The following is a 22075-nucleotide window of genomic DNA, read 5'->3' as shown; positions in this document are numbered from 1 at the left end:
GGGGTCTAAGAAGCTCCTCATCTAGTTGCTTTGCTCCCCCACTGCCATCACACTGCTTTCTCTTTTCCTCTTCTCTTCTCCTCTCTTCTCTTCTCTTCTCTTCTCTTCTCTTCTCTTCTCTTCTCTTCTCTTCTCTTCTCTTCTCTTCTCTTCTCTTCTCTTCTCCTTTCCTTTCCTTTAATTTCCTTTTCCTTTTCTTTTCCTTTCCTTTTTCCTTATAGTAATCCTTATCCCTGCGACATCGACCTGCCAAATTTTCACTCTTTTTCACATACATTTGCTTTCCCCTCAACATGTATTTGCACTCCAAATGTTGCAGAGGCAGGACTCCAAGATGGGACTCTATCAACTGCTCCATCACACAATATCTTTCACTCACAGAACAAAACAGATAGCCACTGCCAGGAGTGCCTTTCGTTCTTCTCCATTTTAGATCATTTCCAATGCTTTTTCCATGCCAGAATTCCACCCATCCTGCTTTCACCAGAGCCCAAACAGGCTTGTAGACAAATCCCTGAATCACTATGTCTTTTGTACATGGAATTTCTGGACTCCATACACTTAGATAATGAATCAACTTATCCATGAGACATCTCCCCCTTAGATCCATGGCCATCCACAACACAGGCTGTCTCTTCAGCCTGTCTCCTGGAGAAGCTCCCTCAGCTTGCCTTGTCTCTGGCTTTTGGCGGGTACCACCCAGTTGCAGAGTCCCCGGGTAACTGCACCTTTATGCACACAGTCATTCCTCCAGCTCATGCTTCTGCCTCTTTGCTCCAAAGCTCCTCATGTCTAATATAAATTCTCTTGCTGGTGTCTGACATCTCTGCTTGCATATCTAGCTGTCAGTTCTGATTACATTACGCTGCATTTGAGAGCATCTCCCTTCTCTTAAGAAACCCTTAGTATCTCCTTTTTTGGTCATTGCAGACGTCCCTGTCCTCCTGCTGCAGATATCACTGGCTAGTGAATCTGAATGTCAGTCTTTACCTCCTACTTGCAAAATCTTCTCAGCTAGGCAATGCCTGCATTTTCCATGCTTTCTGAGTAAGAGCTCTAAAATGGCACTCATTTTAGAGTAACAACCCACCCACCCAGACAAGTTTACATCCAAAACCCACAACCATCCTGCAACAGTTTTACTTCTACTCAGCATAAGGCAATCTTGTCCTACAGACTACTGCTGGAAAGCCATTTTCCAAGTCTATCACACTGACCACATCACTTTACTTCTCTCTGATAGTTTTTCTCCACTATATCAGACAGATTCTTTCTCTTCTCATTTTCAAAGTCCTGATTGGCCTATCCACATTTTACAGATCCTCTTTGCCATCATTCAAAGGTTAACTCCGACCTCCAATGGAGCCATGATTCCACGCTCCTCTGCCCAATCAATCCTCTTAAAAACAAAAAGCCAGTACTTACAGCACTCCATTGCCATTAGGTAATTTAAAAATACCAATGAAGTTCCATCATTTTCTGTTGCCAAACTCTCCCTAAAATCTGGCTTCACCAAAGGATCAACTGGCCAAGAGTTACAGGACATCAGAAATTTACCTTGCTGCTCAATACTCTTATTGCTCCTCTGTCTGTCTTTCTCTTGCTTGATGTCTTATACTTGGCCAGTGTTCTCTCAATATTTATGTATTTGTGTCACACTCAAAGAAGCCCTAAGACAGAATGGTTCTGGTTTGGGACCAGCACCCTTAACTCCTAAAGAATAATTTTGAGAACAGGAAGTCTGAAATACAGAGGTAAAACACGACTAAGATCTTATAATTTGGAAATACCCTATATCAAATGAATATTTAATCATGAGGACACAAAAACAAGTTGACCAGCCTGTTTTTGTCCCTCTGTGTTTTCAAAGAGGCTGCCATCTAAAGCTGTGAGCTGGTTTGTAAGAGCTATGTTGAAACTGCCTAGCTGTACCCTACGATACCACCAAGAGTGAAACACAAACAAGTTGCCTAGTAATTGGCCAAAGTTTAACACTGTGCCCTTGGAGCAAGAGATTGGACTTACATCTGTCTTTTTGTCAGGGGGTTCACTCCTGCTGGAGATAAGAAGACAACTGTTCCCAGCTGACATTCCACTGGGCAGATGCAAAATTGTTTGGTTCCAAGACACCAAAGAGAAGGTACTTTAGAGGCAGAGGGAAGCAGAGAGTACCTGGAGTTATGCTCCTGACCTCTCCCACACCAGTCAGGGGCAGCCAGTCACAGCAATGCTGTCTAGTCACATCCTGCTGACAAGCATATAAATGCTCAGCAGGCACAGAAGGGTATTTGAGCAGTGATGTTATTTTCACTGAACTCCTCAGGTTTCTGGAATTCAGTGCATATCCTTGGCAGGTGAGTACCCTTGAATTTGTCGCTCTATACCTCCTGAGCGCAGGCAGGGCATCCTCCCTGCCTTCAGGCTTGCAGACAGTAGCACAGCTACAAAGCTAAGTAGCGAAGAAACAACACTGCTTCCAAGAACAGACCCAAACCTCCACCTCTTGTTGCTCAGGTAGAGGCAGTGCTTATTTATACAGATGATGCTGAGGAGGGATAAGATGCAGAGAATATTCCTGTCTTTTTTTTTTTACCGATCTAGGTCAGAACACCATTTTTTTAACTTCAGAAACTACAGCTAGCACTGCTGATACACAAAATGTTCTGGGCTTTCAAATCCTTCATAAGCTGGAGAGTAATTATTTCCTTTTGTTTGCTCAGTATATTTAGCAAAATAGTTATAATTCACTAGATTGTTTTCTCTGGTTTGGTATATTGGCATAGTTCTTTCTCCCTGTTTCCTTTCATAGCAACTGTGGTGTTATTTTTACAGGCAAATTTGGGCAGGGGGAGGGGTCACAGATGAGAAAAAAAACCCCTAAGTATTTTCTGACAGAAGTTCCACTTGAAGAATCTTTTCTAGCTCTCCAAAAAGAAAAGATCAGATCTATAAAAGAAATAACTGTAATGGCAGATGTACCGCCTGCTGGATGCAGATTGTCCCTGCTTGGTCCATAGGGGTGAATTAAATATGGCATCTTCCTAATCTGTGTTCTGTGAGTCCACACTGCCAGAGGAAGAAAGTCAGTAACGAGCCTACCCATAAGCCCAAACAGCCCTGCTGCATCCAACAGGAGCTGTGATTCAGCTGTTTGATGCCACTTACAAGAAGGGAGCATAAAGCTCATGGGTCAGCCACAAGCCACCCAGGTACCACAAGTCTCATGTTTAAGATACAGATGTACCTCAAGCAACAAATCCAGTTTGAACTTGGGATTTCAGGTATCCCTGACTACAGAAACCTGGCCCCCCCTTTCCAACTGGCTTTCACAGGCAGAACTTCCAAAAGCCCATCTAAATGGCTCTTTCCCCTCATCTTTTAATTTGTTTCTGTGCAACTGAGTTATTATTTTTAATTATTTCTGGTATTTTTCACTGGGCATTCTGGGTTTGATGTTTACTGCAGTCTGGACTCAAGACAATTTGCAGGGAGAGTTCTTTCCTCCTGTTTTGAGCAGATGGGGTCCTCATCTCTTGTGACAAGTAGTGTTCAGCCCTGACTGATGGCACTCAGGAGGATGTTACGCACAAGGCTCCTTTCAGGAGGAGGCCTGGAACAGTAGGCTACCAGAGGTACACTAAGGTATTTTTAACAACAGATTCAAAACCTTATTCTTTCTCACAGGGTTATTTTTGAAGCTGTATTTTAGTGCTTTTTGTTCCATGCAAAATCACTGAAACATGCCGCATAGAAATCACTGACGTAAACACTGACAAAGGAGCAGAGAAGTGGAAGGGGAGGGAAGAGAATTGGGCTGTGTCTACTTCTTCCCCCCTATTTTTTTTAAGTAGCATCCCCTTACCAAGCTCAGAATAAGAATGTGTTTTGCTTGTGAAGATTTAGATGTTTTGCCACTGCAAACAGGGTGCTGTGATTTTGTCAATTCAGTTCTCAAGCCTTGCTCAGGATGGAGAATGGGAGAAGGGATATACATGCAAATCAAATTTTATCCTTTAATGGACTTGCACTCAGAGTGTGTGCCACAGCACACCATTATAAGCATTCACATTAGACAGAGTGATCACATTTCTGAAGCCTTTATCTTCTGCCCATTGAACTCAGCAGCCATAAGGACTAGATTTCATACCTTAGTAAGAGCTCAGTCCCAACAATTTTGTGTTTCTCACTGCCTGTTTTGTCTTAATGGAAACACACTTTGCATGGCTTAGTGAGAACACTCCTCCCTTCTCCACCTTAACAGCTTTTTAGGCAGCTGTGTTCTCATGAGTTATATAGGTATGATTTTTATTGTCAATAAAATAGAAGAAACTGTAATCACTCGCCATTTATTTTAGGCACACTTCAATGGATGTGATGCATCTATGTCTTCATTAATTTTGTGCAGAAGGCAAAAATGTGATGCTTCAGAAGGGAAACAGGAAGAAAAAGAGGACTATGGGCACAACACCCTTTCCAAATGCCTAAGTGAAATATTTATATTCTGGAAACAGAGAATTGATTGAAAAGTTATGTCAAGTAGTAACATATTTCATGCTTACTCTTTTTTCTTTCCAGAGTTCTGAACACGACCAGTAGCAACAGCTTCAAAAGCAGATCATTTATTTTGAACAAAGTTTAAATAGAGTATGATGAATATTAAAAGATTTTCACCTGTACCCCTTTCCAGTTGTGAGGAAGCAGCTGTGTTACTGGACCATAAAACAAGCACCCATCGCTAAGGTCAGGGACAGTCACTCAGCAAACTCAACTCCTCCATTCAACTCAATCTGCAGTGGGAGCAGCTACTGGTCTTCCCTCCAGCCCAGCAGCACCAGCTCTGCCTTTTCTGCCCTTGCACAACCTGCAACCTCCCATCCTCAGGACAGCAAAACCTACTGGTGCCAGCCTCACTGAGAAGACTCCAGGTGTTTTTAGGCCACTAAAGCAAACAGCTCCAGCTCAGAGAGCACCATTTCCACTGAAACAGGCTTGGTGCCTGCACTGACAGACACTGATGAGCACTCGCACAGGACAGTGCTGCTTTCTCTCGTTTCATGGAGGCACCACAGCAGAGCTTCACACTGTGAAGCCCCAGCTCTTTCCCCAGGCAGCTGTGCTGTGCACTTTTTGTCACAGTGAGACAACCAGAGCGCACAGGTCAGATGTTCCCTGCCGACAGATTAATTCTTACCTGGGCTTGTGAAGGTCTGAAAGCAGAGTCAAAGCCATTCTGCAGAGAGTCCAGAAAAGGCTGAATTTTGTAGAGGCTATGCGTTGTCTGGCTCGAGCGGAAGGCCACAATGTGGAAGTACTTCAGAATCTTCTCAAACCGTGATTGTGTCATGATAAGTGCAATGCTCTTGTTGCTGTAGAAGCCACTGCTCCAGATGCTGAGAACAGACTCACAGTGGTGGATACTGGTTGATATCATGTAGCCTAAAAAGGCCTTCATTTCTGTCAAGGTGACGTCAATCCAGGCATCGTCACTACCAAACCTCTCCTGGTATTTCTTGGCATACATGTTGGTTTGGACCACCATATTCTTTAGTACATTGTCAGGGACAAAGAGCTGAAAAAAGTCCATGGCACTGGCAGTCAGGGGCATTTTTCGTGTTGGACCTAGGATAAAAGTGAGAAGGGAAGATAGGCACACTCCTGATCACCACAAGGCATGTCCAACACCAGAAATTAAAAGCATGATTAATTTTTCTAATGCAAATGATGGCACGTACCCACTGTCTGACAGACTTCATCAGGAAACTTCCCCTCCCTCCCCCATATTCTTCCTCCTATATGATACTATACACTCTGAAAAGTTTCTTCCTCTGCTCTGCACACTCATTAGTTTGCAGCATGCAGGCCTGTGAGACAAGCATGTATTTTATTTCTCCACTTACACATTATCTGCAACTTTTATCCTCAGCAGCTGTTTTGGCCTTTTTCTGGATTGTCTTTTATTTGTCCCTACGTGTGTCAAAGCAGTACCTCCCTCCAAACAGCCCAGAAGGACAGTGTGAGTCCTCCAAAGACAGTGCTGCCCTCATTCCAGATGACATGATTCCTAGGCTCTAGAACCTGATCCTACCATTTCTCTTGTACCTCTAATTCCTGCCTAGTTCATTGTCATAAATTCTATGACTTTCAAATCTGCCTCTGCTCCACACAGAATCACATACAGGTCATGTCTATGTGTTTTTGAGTTTTGTGTCTCTGCCACCACACTGGAGTTTTATCCTGCACTCTGACATCCCCAAGGAAGCACATTACCAGAACAAGTCACAGTTACCATGTGGCTAGTGTCACTGTCTCACGTCACAGGGAATATTTTTAGCACTACAATGCATGCAGTGGTCCTCTTCCTCCCATAATGTAATAAGCCTTGCAGTCCCATGCTGTCATTACTCTAGCATTTCACTCATCTTGCACCTTCTCTGCCAGTTTCAACTATTCCATAAGAGGAGGGCAAAAAAACCCCAGAAAGGAGGCTCTAAGGGCTCAGTGTTACAAGGTTAGCCAGTCAGACACCAGATTACATTAAGCCAAATTAGGAACGTCAAACCCGCAATAACAGGGATGCAGACACCAGTCTTTAGAGCCCCCTCTCCTCTAATCCCGCCCACAAACTAACCAAGCTCCATTCTAAAACTAGTAGTTTTCATGCTTGCACCTCGTGGTAGTGTTTTAGTCACCAGGTAAGGGCAGGGGACACTCTCTATTCTACAGAAGCAGTGAAAACCAATACCCTGAGGAGCAGCCTCTCCAAACCCAGCACACAGGGGAGCGCTTAAAAGCAGCTCTACACCCCTGTGATAAAGACTCTCACAAGTATAATCCCAAACCAAGAGTTGGATCCAAGAAATACTGCACCTTAGTCCAGCAGCCTTCAGCCTTGGGACTGTCTGAAACACTCTTCCTAATCAAAAGGAAACAGCACACAGCTTCTCATTTGGAGTTCTGCCTAACAAGAGCGAGTCTTTCTCGCACAACAAGGCTGCTTGGATCTCAGCTTCAGCTCTCCCAGCTAGATCAGAGCATGAGACTGACCATTCCACAGCCAGGCTCTGCAAAGATCCACAACCATGTTGGTCATGTCGCATTCTCCAGGCCCCTGTATCTCAGTTCGCATTCCTAGTTACAGCAATAACTACAGCTTGCAGAAATTTTCCATGAAACAGAACTACAAGGAATTATGCAAATACTGTGGTTGGACTTGCTCTTAAGCCTTAAAGTTTGGGTGAACTCAAGCTACTGAAAGGACAGCAAAAATAGCATCAAGACTTTGAAACAGTAAACCTTCAGATTGCAAAGAATGCCAAAAACCCAAACAAAACTGGATTTTTTTATAAGTGCACTGGGAAAAAAACATCTATTTAAAGATTACTTTCCAGTTTTAATTTGTGAGATTGAGAAACTTTCAATGGAAAGCACATTCCTCTATTGTAAGGCCAGAGGAAAGAGCCCCACACAAACCATGTTTTGGTAAGGACAGAAGAGAAAATTTCAGTTTAAATGATAAAAGGTTTCCATTATCAAGTGGAAACTATGGGGCTAGAATAGATATATTTACTTAACCTTAACTGCTAGTGCAATAATAAAGCCATTTAACAAAAAGTTTACTTCTTTTGATCAGGAAGTTTATTTTTGCTAGAACTGGCTTGACTGTTACAGCTCACAAAAGATGGTCTACTCTACAGCAGGTATGGTTTTCTGATAACAACACATGGACAGAGTGTATTCCTAGTTATATATGAAATCTTGAGTAGCTATTGAACTCAACTCCAGTGCTCAGGCAACCTTCCAGGTAGCACACAGAGACAGTTTTTAAATTCTTGTCTTCAGAAGCAGAAGCTGGGAGTAGGGGTAATATTTTAAATCTTGTCTACAGCAAACAAGAATTCATAAAGCATTATGTCATACAAAGTGAAATAGGTTTGTCTTGAGACTTGTGGATATGGACAACAGGTACACACTGGACTCCATCGTTATGGAGGTGAGAGCAGTCAGAAGCACAAAAATATAATTTTGGTGCAATGAAACTTTCAGTATTTGCATAAGTTTACCTTGGTAAGTGATTATGGAAACCTGACAGGTATACTGGAATTGGCAATTCTTTCTTACCCAATAGTCCTCCTTCAGCCACAGAGAACCTGCTACCTCCTCTCCTTCCTGAAATAAATATGCAAGCTTTGTATCTCATTGGTCATACAGAACCCACACAGCTCTAAAAAAGCAAGCTGAATCACTTTCTGACTCAAACACCAACATAATTGTTGATTAAATAAAATTATGAAAGCTCCTGTATAATCTCATTGTCTTAAAAAACAGCCTTTATTAGCAAAGTGAGCACAACTGATTCATAATTTACTGATACACAATATAACAAGAGCAACATCGAATTTCAGTAGGAAAAGAACTGAATTCTTAACATGAATTGAGTTTTGCATAGTTAATGACCAGCCTAAAATATTTAAATATTACTTTCTAAGTACACAAATATATCCCATAGAGAGAGCCAACTGTCTGCATAAGGAACTTAAATAGCTAATTTGTACTTTTTAAGGATTTTTACATTGACTTAAATGGCACTTACCCAGAAAATACTGATACGAAAAGTGTTCAGTGCTTCATACATACACTGTTTACCTTTCAAAGCTTTACTCACTCAGATGAAAGAATGGCTTTGCCCAGTTGTCCATTCTCAGAATGATTATACAATTAGGACTGGTATGTAAAATTCAGATTGTTCTCTCTCCTCTGCTATAGAGTGTTTGCATGGAGAATATATTTACTTTCACAGGGTTTTTTGCTTTAAAAGCCAATCAGGGCTTCCAATACAAATTGCAGAGACAGAGCGCAAAAGCACTCTTGGAGTGTCCAAACATGCAGCCAGATCCAGTATTCCATGCACAGTCAGGACAGGGACAGAGCTCTACTGAGTGAAGTTCTGACTGGGCAGCACAGATGCCAGCAGCAGAACTTTGGGCTTGCTCTGAGTGACCTTGTAGGATGTGGAAAATAACAAACAACTTCCATTATGGTACAACATACACACACAAGCTCTTCTTCCTTCTCACCCTGTCTGCCAGAAAAAACTTGCATGTGCTCTCCACAGCAACCGCCTTGCAAGTCATTACTGCTGTTTTGACTAGTTGGTTCCATTTTCTATTTTGTACTCAGAGGGAATGTCTCCCACAGAGAGACATTTCCATTTGTAAGAATAGACGCAAAATAAATGAAAAAAACTAAGCAGGAACAGCCATTTGTGTGTCCGTACTGGGGATCCGATTGTGAAGCAGAGGCAAGAGGCTGGCACGTCGCCCTCAGGAGTGTGTGCATTGCAGAGCCCATTTTGGCTCAACTCGGCTCAGGGCAAACTGCAGCTGTCTCGCTGGCTCTGATGGCTAGCAAGAGAGCAGGCTGCACACTCAACTTCTCAGCAAATATATCCACTGCAGAACACCCAGAAAGATTTAAGAAAAAGTTCAGGTGGAACTTCAGGCAGCCTCTGCATGTCCTCCTACAATCTCTGGTTTTCTCTCTTGGATGGATCCCCACCGGTCACATTCTTCCCCCTGCTTCATTCCCTTTCTAGTACTCCTCACTGAGCAACACATTAGGAAAAAAAAAAGAACTCCAAGCAAATTAAATGCTTTTTCCTTACTTAACTGGTTTGCAGAATTAAGTAATTTGAGAGCATTTTTAACAGGTTCATGCATCCTTTCCCATTTTTTCTGTTCTGATCACCAACCTGTAATTTAGTAGCTCAGAGTTCACAGACTCAGAATGAAGTTTGAAACACAAACTAAGAATAAATTGGCAAAAGATTGAAAGTTTCAAAACATACTGTAACCTATCAGTGCTTACAATATAGCATCCAAATCTTAAGAAGGTCAGTCATTTTGGGCAGGATAAATCAGATATATAAGAAGAAAATGCAGTCAAAGAAAGTTCTTTTGCTCTGCGGTGCAAACGACTCTGTTCTCATTCAAAGTGCAATCGAGGTCCATGATAAAATATCCCATTACGCTGACAGGCCCAGGTGTCACCATATGCACGATAACCCAAATTATGTGGTTTGTAACCAAACCTTGTGCAGAGCCAATCATGGCTGACTTTGGAATTAATGCAACTTCATTAACAGTTTGGCAAACAGTACTCCCAAATCAGGAACAGGAGTGGTAGAAGTATCAGTTCAAGAATTTAGAAGTAATTTTATTGTCTTGAGGAGAAATCTAACAATTTATAGCCACCCATGAGAATAGCACATGAACTGTATTATATACAGATACCTACCTACAAAAAATCAATCCAGAAACTACTTTTTTTGGCCGCTGGGAAGTACTTTCTCCTCCAACATATGGTACAGCCTTCAAAAACCAGGGTTTGAAAAGCCAATTAATTCCCTTTTCCTAAGTCTAAGCAGTTAGAGACTCTTATATTCCTGACAAGTTACCTTTGCAAAAGTGCACAACATGATTTTTGGGTCTTATTTAGAGAACATCAAAAAATGCTGACAAAAGCCTTTTGTCAGAAAATATACATCCATCAAAAAAATCATGATGTCTTCATGGAAGGTGTCAATTCATAAAATATGAAAGACAGTTAAAACAATTTCTCACCTTTTTCAATGTGTAGAGAGCAATACAAAGAGATTTTTAAAAAGGCAAGGAAACAAAAAATGATGTTTTAATATTTCCCAAGTGAGATTTTTCAGAATTTCTGTTTACACTAAGTTTCCTCATGTAACCTCTGGAAGCATTGGAGCTTATCTGGCTTGCCAGAATATCCGTTTTCATTTCAGCTCTATTCTTAATGGCCTGGAAATGTACATCAGACCATCCTCAAACCATAGCGAGTTTGACGGCCTTACGACAAGCCTGTCAAGACAGCTTGAACTAAGTTCACGTACCACTTCTTTTCTGAAGTTTATTTCAGAGACCGCTCTCCTGTAGGAATTGGGCAGCAAATATCCAGGTCTTTAGGATATTATGCTGCATGTTTTTATTCATCTTCATTAGAAAAAGCTACCAAAGCCTCAGTGACAGGCATCCTTTGCTAAGCCAAAGGCATCATCCTAATTTATACCAGCTGTGGTTCTGACCAGTATTTTGGGCAAGTAGATGTCTGCATCTGTTATTTTGGTAAACAAATCTTAGTTTCCTTTAATGACTGCCTTGCAGAAGAATTCAACATAAATGATGAAAACATGATCCATACTGTGGCATTGCTTGGAGCTGAGAGCCAGCCTAGGAGGAGGCAGTTAAAAAAAGCCAACAACTCCCAAGCAGACACTCTTGGTTTAGAAAGAAGAAACTGGACACAGTCCTTCCAAAGATGGTCTCTTCTTAGACTATAAGGGCTCGCTCTCAGCAGTCCAGGCTTCTGGGTAAGTTTTTGCAAGGTCACCTTCACAGAAACTTACTTTATACCCTTGCACAGGCGCTAAGTGGCCGTACTTCTGCTCTACATTTAGTTTCAGTAAGTTTATTCCAAGCTATTTAGCAAAGATTTGACTGCACTCTTCCAACCTTATAAATAAGCCTTTGACAATGCCTCCACGCCTGCACATAATAACCGTAGTCAAAAAATTGTTCCAAACAGCTTCAGTAAAAGGCCACTTTCTCTTCCCTCCCCGGCATTAAAAAGGATTGTTTTCTTCAGAGCGTCAGCAATAAAGCGATCCACAGACTGCAGTCTGACTTCTATCCATAGAGAGCACTAAGAACTGTGTCTAGAAGCAATCCAAGGACAAATGAAAGTGGACTGAAAACCAGCACAGAGCTGCTCCATGCTGACTCTGGTCCTAAGAGTCCCTGGCCTCCACAGCAAGCAGCACTGAGTTAATGATAAATTAAATAAAGAACTTATTTAGTAAATAAAATAGTAAAATTTAAATTAACCAGTAAAATTAATGAAGTATTTAGCAAACTAAGGAAATTCCTGCAATTTAGCTTGTTTCCATGCTGTGTACTGGATCCAGACTCTCATTCAGTTTTTTTAAGTATTATAGCAAAACCCTTGAGCATTAAGTGTAGCAGGGCAAGCTGGCATAGGTCAGGGACAAGTAATGCACCTGTTTCACCAAACACAAGACAGTCTCCTCCCCTGATGTGATGGTGACTGACCTTGCAAAGACCGGGGTGATAACCAAGGCACCCTGTCCATTCCTCCTCCATACTGTGTGCTGGCAGTTCAGCCTGGAAAAGGTGAAGAACTTCAGTGGGGCATCGAGACTGGGATACCAAGGGTAAATAATTTTGACTGTCACTCAGTAAATTACCTTGTGTGATAAGACACTGTAGAAGAACAATTAAATTTCGGGGCATTTTCAAGAGACCAATCGTGCAGGTCTTACACCTTTCCCATTGACTAAATGTATGTTGTACCACCAACAGCACTGGTCTGAAAATAAGAACATGCCAGACATGTTGTGGCAGTCTTCCATGGAAGTGTGCCTTGCTGTAGATTTAAGCCATGGCAAAAAATTGTTTAATTAAGAGAGTATTTCTTTGTGTTTGCCACCATGTTTTAAAGCTACAAAGTTTTCAAGCTGTGACAAGTACAAAGAATAAAAAGCCCACTGCAGCTGATGTTGACACCTTTAATTATACACTTAATTTCTGTGGTGAGATCTTGCAACCTGCCAATCACCATTTTCCCAACACCCAACAGAACCTCCCAAAACACTGGTACAAGGTCTTATGGTTAAAATAATTTCCAAAAGCCAAAGACCTTAAAGCAGAAGAGTCAATGCTGAAGCAGTACCATATTGTGTCAGTTTACATAATTCTTTGCACATTATTTAGCTGTGGGACTGCATATACTCCTCCTCAGGGGAATTCCTGCTGCAGCAGCTTCCATGGCAATAGTCCATTGCACTCTTTTGCCACTGTAGTTTTCTATTAGCATTTTACTGCACTGCTCCTGGCAGCCCAGATGACACTGGGCATATCTAGCAGATTAGAGACAACCATCGATATGCTGACTTCATACACTATCTGTAATACAGCTTTTAGTAGATCACATAGTAGCTACACATCTGTCTGTAGGCACAGCTGTGCACATTTATGAAATAACTGTACAAAGCAGCATGGATAGTTTTATGTCAGCACAACTTCCATTACCAGCAGGGTGACCTACATAACTCTATCCCAAAAGACTGCTTTGGGATGGTTCCATGGGGGGACCCCTCCTCTGCACAGGCAACCCTTGCAGGTGCAATCCCACCACCCCATCTTTCTGTCCCAGGCTCCTGGTCTGCTCTAGTGCACACTGTTCACAAATACCACTACCCACATGCAACTTGCTCCTTTCCAGAAATTTGGAATAAAAATCCACCTGTATAAGCATCAGCAATATTGGATGTGAGAACCCTGCCTTGAAAGGTAGGGCTTTTGTGTTTGAAGGAGGAAAAAACAGCCTGTTATGTTTTCCAAGCAAACCATCAGAATATTTACTTTATCTTTTGTAAATAGAACTCAATAAGCAAATGACCCAACTAATGAGATGCTGAAAGCCTTCACATCAACTCCTGCCATTTACACACAACACACACAAGCCATTTAAAAATGAACCTCCAGTTTTTGAGCAAGTCTCACAAAGAAATGGCTTTCAGGTTTGTTCAAATATTAGTTATTAAAAAAAAAAAAAGGAAAAAAAAGAATAAAAAAAAGAATATAGCAACCAGAAATCCAGACAGTTCACTAAAGCATTAGAGATAACCTTATCACATGCTAACATTAATTTCAGTACAGAACTTCCTAATGATTCATCTCCATCCCACATGAGCTAAGGTAGCTACAGTACTGGTCTCTGCAATTGCTTCCCAGCAGCAACAGGCTCTTCCTGGAGAAGACAGAGAGTAGTTGTTAGGGTAAGCACATAGTCCCCAAAGTATTCAGTGCTACTTCTCACAAACAGAAGTAAGCACCTACTGCAGCACCCACTTGGGAGAGGGTGATGAGCAGGGTGATGCTGCAGCTCTGCTAGAAGAGCTCAAAAACTGGAATCTGCCAAAGAGGCTGGTGACAGGAGCTGCAGGGGGACAATACTCAGGCTTTTTCAAACCTGTTTTAGGCTGTACCAGCCTCCCTTGGATTTTACTGCTCTCTGTAGAAAAGTGTGCACTTGCATTTGTAGGTGAGTTTCATCAACTGCCCAGTAAGAAAAGTTTTCTCTACTGTCATCACCGCAGACTAGGAGGCAAAGGAGCTCTCATCACTCCATATTGCATCTGCACTTACACACCTGCTTTTAAACTTGTAATTCCCTCACTTTATATTCTCCATGTTCCTCCCCAATACCCTTAAAAATCTTGGGACAAGCCACATGTTCTCTGCTGGTGCATTAGGCTTAGAGGCAGATGAAAGTCTTAATGTTTTCTTAGGACACCTAAGATGCAAAGTGGAGGTCATGCATTTTCAATCCTTACTAGGGTCAGGACTCCTTTACACATGCACAGTATCACTTTGTGTGCTTTTTGTTTCTTTTTGCTCTTCTAGTCCTGCCCCTGTTGTTAGACTGGTTTTTTCCATCCTTGTTCTGCCTGCCCTAAGAAGTGACCAGTGCTGCAGGCTGTCTGAACATCTCAACTCAAACCAGGCAAGCAGCTGGAAAGTTCAATAAATGACTTCTATACACCATGTACATCAACATCCCTAATCCTCTTACCACATGCAGGATACATGACACACTCCACAGCATTGCAAGTGCTTAGGCTTCCTAATAACTCTTATAAACCCACAACTTGCCAGTTTTAAGAAGTCAGTACACTTCTTCAACAATCAAGAGTGGAAAAAAAAAGACAGTCACTTGTGAAAAATATGGGATTTATTACTTGTACTGCCTGTGTTAACTTCAGGGTGACACAAATGTATTTACAAGCCACTGTACCCCAGGGGAAAGTTTTCAGGGAGTTGCATCTGCAGAGAGCAAGCCAGAAACACAGCTCAGAGCTAAACAGTGCATAAAGTCTGAGTGGGATCCTCAGTGGCACAGCACCGCTCACCCTCAGCAGCAGTCCCTCAGCAACACAGCACCACTCCCGCAACCTCTGCTCAGCTCCTGCGCGCAGCCTGCGGAACTGCTTGGCTCCGGGCAGCCAGCTCCCACCACAGCCCACGCCGTGCTGTGCGGAGCAGGAACCAACCCACGGAACTAGGTTTGCAGAGAAAAGCATTGTGTACTTTTCCCCCACAGCCTTTCAGGCGAGATGCTTTGTCACTCTGGAGCCAGTGTCCACCTCTTCAAACACAGGCTTAGTGTGCTGTATTTTGAGATCAGGCAGAGAAAAGACGGGAGGTCACCAGAGAGGCATTGCTTCCTAGTAGCCACCCAGAACACCAGATCACAGCTACACTTAGAGGTCAACTTGTCCAGGCTTCTTGGGGACTGCCAACATACGAACCAGTAAAAGCTGAAAGATCTCATAAGAATGAATCACTCTAAGAACATACTTTAGATTATAAAAGGAGAAAGTAGCTTGTATTTCTCATGATGGACCTAGCAGCAACAGAGATTTCAAACAGCAGAGATTGTCAAAGAAGTTCATGGCGTGTTCACATTAAAAAAAAAAAAAAGGTTGTTGGTGATGAAATCTGGGTCATACTAAGTAGTGGAGTGGAAGACAAAGCAAATAAATCTCTCTGGTATAAAAAATCCCACACTCAAACACCAGTTTTTTGAATCTGCAGGTATAATGATACAGGATGCACCTGCAGGGTAAATTTAAATTAGGAACACGGGAATAACTACTGCAAAGCGTGTCCTTCTGTTTGCAAAGTGTCAAGCACTTCACATTACGGATTTCTACAGAAGCTTCTGGGCATTATCATAACAGAAGTAACAGCTTCCCACTCTGTAACCACAGATTAGGACATTTATAGCTGGAAACCTCAGTGACTGGAGCTTCACATTTGCTAGCTATAGCCTTCTTCTTATAGAAGCATGCAGTCTTCACAGCAGGGTTCAGAACAGATCTTTAGATGACTATACCAGAGCAAAATCCTTCACAATTTGAAAAAATCTGCCTGGAACAAAAGCCAATGACCAATCAGAGCCCCTAGGCAAAGTCAATTTGCATGCTTAAGGTAAAGTTTTACTAACCTAGTAATATGGAAGTTTCCATTATGGTTTTTTTTTCTGTGTAAACCCTAGCCCCATGTCCTGTCCTGCATGCTCTTATATACTTTCAGACTAATTTTCTTAAAGTGAAAATATGTAAGCTGCTGTTTTCATATCAGGCTGGCTTACAATTTAATATGATGGAGTGTATTTACTTGGTGACAAGTAACCGGAAAAGTTTTCATTTAAAGAAGGGCTTGTGGCTTTTGACTGCTGCTCAGAGAGAAGTGGTACTTCCCTTCCAAACTGTCTGCCCATCAAGCTATAGCAATTATTTCCTGAGTTCAGAAACTGAAAGTCAGCCTCCCTGAATATTTGACTCTGTGACTGATACGCTCTACTATCTCCAGCTAACCATATCATCAGTTTTTCTGGTGTATCATGTCTCAGGCTGTCACTAGGACCTATGGCCTGCTCTCCTTTGCTCCATTCTGCAAATTCTCAGCGTTCCCCAACTGCTCACTCTTATCTGACCTCAACCTTCCCTAGGGTCCACTTTTCTGCTACTTTCCCCACCCTTCCTCCTGCGTATTTGAGACAGTGTCATACCTCAGTTTCCCATTCCACTGGCAATTCACTGAAGTGATGAGATGAGGCATATGTTAGTATGAATTTTTCAAGTCTACAACTGCTGTTTCCAAGGTCACATGTTCTGAGACAAGGAATAGCTGTCAGATAGCACAAGCAGCTGGGCCAGCACTGGTTAGCAGTGTGTCCATCTGTATGGTATTCAGCTGTAAGTCACAGAATAAAGATCTGCACCTATGCTTGGCCAGCCTGTGGCTGTTCAAAAAGCAAAATTAGATGTTCCAACCCCCTCTGGGTCCTGTTCCACTTCTCTCCCTTGCTCCCAAGCACTGACTCATGTGAATTAACACAGTATTGGCATCTACAGTCACACTTTCTCCTTTTGTCAAGGAATACCTAATTAGCAGGTAAATACAGATCAAATGCCATAACCACTGGGGAGGGAGGTCTGCTGCTCTTCTCTTTCATTTTGAAGACAGTGTAATGTTACATGAAAGTGTTGGAACTTGTATTCCCTGCTCTTTTCGTACAATCTACAGGTATGAGCATGCCACACCTACACCTTCCTCAATCATAATCAGCATAATGGAAGAGGCATTCAAAATCTTAAAGTATGGATTCAAATCTATGGGCTTAAAATCAAAACACCAGTAAGGAGACATACACATTTCTGTAAGTGTGCAAAAGGCAGAAATGGAATCTTCCATACAGCCCAGTCAGCCAAGCCATCAAAATCAACTGAATTACACAGCAGATGTGTAACAATTCACATAGAGCTGCTCTTACAAGTTGCTTTCTTGCCTTGGACACTCCCCATTGGCAAGGAAGTGCCCAACGTATGTGTGAGGTACACTGGTGTTTATCCAGTACCACAACGTTTTCTACAAGGAAAATTCAATTCTCTAGATGTCTTACAGTCTCCACTTACATAACAACTGAGAGTTATTTAAGCAAGTCACTGTTCTCACAAGGCAAAATTCTTTTTCCTTTCATTGTTACTGACATCCAAGCATCTCTGCCTCTTTACCATCGTGTTTTATAGAAAGCTGAGATCTTCCTTCATGCCCTTACTGAGATGATGCCTCAGCCAGAGTTCATCCATCAGAAATCCTAGTGTCAACTTGCTTTCTGGGAGAAATCAGCACATGGTGCTGCTCCAGTCAGGGTAACAGCATTGCAGCTCCAGTATCAAGTATGCTTATCTGTTTCCAAAACTTCTTTCATTTTCTGATTTGGTTTTTAAGCACTCTTTGAGTATGGAATCCCCCACGGAAAGGGGTATCTGAGAGCCTCCAGTTTTCACTGCTGTCTTGCACTGCTCTCTTGGCTCTGTGAGCAGAAAAAGTAAGGCAAATATAGAAGAACATACATCTCCACAGGGAGCCTCCCACTTCCTATGCTTTCTGGACCTAACTGCTAAAGCTGGTTTTACATTATAGATGGATTTGCTCCTTTACATGGCCCTTCCAGTTCCTCAGCCATTTGTTGCTATGTTCACAGAGCTCTCATTTAAACAACATTTATTTCCATTCATTCTTTATGTTGGCTGCCTCATAAAATAAAATTAAGAAAAGTAAAAGACCTACTGTGAAACTCCATCAGCTTCTTCCATCATCGTTGATGGAGCTCCTTTCCTGCTCACTGTGAATGGCCCTGAATAGGTAGCAGTCTACCTTCCATATCAAGAATTTATTACATGCCGCCCTTAAGGTCCAAATTCTACTAGGTCTGAAATGCTATAACCCCCATTGATGTTTTGCTGGGAGGGGCGTGGGGAAGCCTTCAGATTATTACTCTGGTGTGATCAAAACCCCGAGCCTACTAGGCAAATCAGAGTGTTATTTATTTGGGGAGGAGAGAGAATACAGAGAAAGCAGGTGAACATACAGCTTTTCATCACAGCTACATCTGGGTCTGGTAGCATCCCTGGCAGGGAGATTCAAACCACTTTACAAAAATTCTCTTTCTGGGCCTGGACTGAAGCAGTTTGGCTGGACACAAATGACCACAGTCCTCCTTGCCGAGATCCAGGCACCATCTGCTTGGTCATACATGAACTTACCACAGCGCTTTCCAACATGGGGTGCTGCACAAGACAATCTACTGGGGTGCTGGAAGAAAACATTTTTCTGTATTGTTAACAAAGTAAAAAAATTAAATAGTGTTAGTTTTGTCTTTATCTCATCCTGGTTTTAATTATGGTTTTGTGTATGCTTTATAATGTACATAGTATATTAGTACAGAAGTGCAAGTATATAATCTATAAATAAATATACATGGATTGAGATTTTCTGTTGAAAAAGCTTCTACTGATAGGGGTGAATGATCAAAAATGATTGGGGAACACTGCCCTCGAGTTCTCCAGTAACTGCATTCAGGACTAAAGCAGCCTAGCAGATACAGTTCACGTTCTCTTTAGCAGAGAGCTGAATGTGTGCTCAAATCCTATAAACTTCAGCAGATCTACTCGTAGGTTTTATACCAATATAAAAAGGAGTCATTTCCCTTTGTCCTCCTAGAAAACTGTCTTCTTGTAAGAACAGGGGAGTGGTGGTATCAGTGAGAGGTCCTTCAGCATTGGTATAACACTTTTCATGCCACTAAAGAAATACATCTCATTCAAGTCATATGTCATGTATCATTAAAGTAGTACCACCTATGTACATGCTTACATGCATTTCTGGATTCAAAGAATAATGCCCTATATTTACATCCCTTGACACTTCCCTTTGAATTTCAATTTGTGTCACTCACAAATCAAAAGGACGTGTAAGAGCCTTGTGTTTTTCTCTAGCAGAAATAGGTTTCCAGAGCAGACACTCATTTTGCAGTCAGCCACGCAAATTATTAATCCTAAAAGCAAGACTGAGGTTGCAATATGTGCAGTGGTAGGAAAAAAGGGGAATGTCTTTTGACTGAAAATTCTCTGCAGTCTATCCTGCAGCCCCTCTGTCCTCCCTCCTAGGCCTTATGACCGCTACAGATTTTGGTCACTCTTCGCAAACCTTAGCAAGCAAATAGGAAACCATGTTCTTCAGGAAGCATGGATTTTTCCTTTTGATCAGGGGATTTCATGTTGTTCCTACCACTCAGAGCTGATACCAAACTTTCTGTTGTTGTCAGGATACGAAGCAAACAGGTTGTACTTTCAATAAACTTCAAAAGGGATCTCTTTTAAGAAATTTTCGAGGCTACAGTTTGACAACAGTAACCTCTTCTAGGGTCTTTTCAGCTCCAGCCCAGCAGAAAGCATTTGAGGCAGATACTTAACCTTAAGCTACAGTGACTAAATTATTCTTAGGTATCACTGCAACACTACACTGATGTGCATGTTTTTGAAGTGAGATTAAACATATTTCTTCTAGCCTAGGAATGCTCCAAACAAATGACTTAGTGGTATAAGTATTACAATATCAAGTGACACAGTCCATAATAAAACACAGAAATAACTGCAAAACAGTAAGTATTGGCAAGTATAGTACACAGTCCTTGAAGACACAGCAAATGAGGTGCTTAAAACTCTGCTTAGAAAAAAATCTTTGTTTTTTTACTTCAGTTTAAAAGCTTGCTTCCTTTCTCCTCCCTCTTCTAAATTACAAACAAGGCAACTAACAATGACTCTCTACAGCAGTAGTCAGAGAAAGCAAAACTTAAAAGAAATCTTTGTGTCTCCTTTCTTTAGGAAGCATTTAAGCTCCACGAGCATGCAGAACATTGAGTTCAGCTAGTCTCAAAGACGAAAAGAAAAGCAATAGCTACACCAAAACTGTTTATAAAAACCATAATATTTTGCTTTCTTTATAGAAATTATTGCTTGATTTTGGTCACATCCTCCTGCCTCTAGAAACAATGTCTGGCAGACGAGGGACTACAGGGTACACTTCGCAAAGTGAGGGAAGAACCAGACAGGAGACGCAATTCCCACTCCTGCCAATACAGGTGAGGGAGAAGGGAGACTATTCCTTAAATCCTTGCTATAAAGAATTGGGCCTGTTACTCAGTGCATTAGCCTGTAGAACTGCACTGGTCTCTTCTGTTAGGCAGCAGGAGCACAGATGCATTCAAAACTCAGACAAAATAAAACGCTAATTCAAAACTCCATGCGGGGGCAGTTGACACTCCTGAAGTGCAACCTTCATCCAAAAAGATTGAATAATCATGGGATAACCAAACCCATAAATAAACATCACTATTAGATCTGAACTCAAATTTTGTTGAGCTGCATACAGCATTCCTCCGAGCTTTTTAATGCTACGTTTGATGTTGTGGTGGGTGTGACAGTTCACATTTTGTATCTCCCACAAAGGCAGATCTGGAACATCAGCTACACCAGGCTGGGTGAGCAATGTGGTCAGGAGCACCTGGCCATAATTTTGGTATGTTCGAAGTACCAGCTGTTACCTTTATGATACACTGTGTGAGGCAAGAACAGGCAGAGACTTGTTTCATATGACCTCACTTCTCAACACCAACCTGCTTTTTCATCACAGGAGATGCTGTTGGAGCCTACAGGCTCTTCTCACTGCAAATGTGCTGTACAATAAGGATTGTACTCAAGCAAGCCATCTTTCAGCAAGGGGAATTCAAAAGGCTGTCATCCTATCAGCTATCTTCCCGTAAGTTAGGTGAGAATTCGGTATCTGGAAGACCTTTACCTTCTCCTCCCACAAGAATGGACTTGGGCACATGGGGCAGAGCAAAATCACACAAAGCCTGACTTACTAAGAAGCAAAATTTGATGAACTCTCGCCCCTGACTACCTACAATTTTAATAGGAACAATGGAGCCATGGCATCCAGCAGAGCCCAGAGAATAAAAAAAAAGGAAGTTTCATAATGACTAAGAACAAGATGTTAAAATGTGAAGTATTGGAATATTAAGATATAAGAGTAACATCATTTTTATGACAGGAGAAGATTCTAGGAAGCAAAATACAATTAGAGAAACTAAATGCTGTAGCACAGAAGGGCAGGTTAGAAAGAGGTTATAGTACAGATTAAAAGGATTCAGTAGAAACTGAAAGCTTGAAAGTAAAGTTTTGAGCAGCTTTTGTTATACTTATTTCTTGTTCCTTTTCTGATTAAAGTATTGTGCTGAAGGAGTCTCCCTTTAGCTGCCCATTTCAGCTTAAAAAAAAAAAGAATTCCACTGCCCTTTTATCTTAGGAAGAAAGCTGACCTTCGAACAATTGGCAGTGCGCTGCTCTATGTCAAGCTGCTCCAGGTCAATACTCAGACCCCTCCCTTCCAAGTCAACCTTTCAGCAAAAGACCTGAAGAAAAGGCACGGGTTTTATTTTAACACCTCGCTCACTCTACTGCAATATATGTCCATAAAATGCTATCAAGCATTTCTGCTTCATCATATGATACAAATGGCTGCTTTTAGAAAAAAACTGATGCTCACTTGCTCACTTAGCTTCTTTT

The 22075-nt window shown here is 41.8% G+C and overlaps 1 protein-coding gene across 1 annotated transcript in view; it reads right to left on the bottom strand.

Moving 5' to 3' along the window:
• The window catches only part of PGBD5 (piggyBac transposable element derived 5), a 72230-nt gene that overhangs the window by 36337 nt on the left and 13818 nt on the right, over window positions 1–22075 (bottom strand). Inside the window, 1 exon segment of the mRNA XM_039568691.1 lies at window positions 5192–5619. Within this exon segment, the coding sequence (XP_039424625.1) occupies window positions 5192–5619 (428 nt within the window).

This window comes from Corvus cornix, chromosome 3 (genome assembly GCF_000738735.6).
Source record: "Corvus cornix cornix isolate S_Up_H32 chromosome 3, ASM73873v5, whole genome shotgun sequence".
NCBI lineage: Eukaryota > Metazoa > Chordata > Aves > Passeriformes > Corvidae > Corvus > Corvus cornix.
The sequence above is the reverse complement of the archived record's forward strand: the minus strand, read 5'-3'. Positions and strand labels throughout refer to the sequence as shown.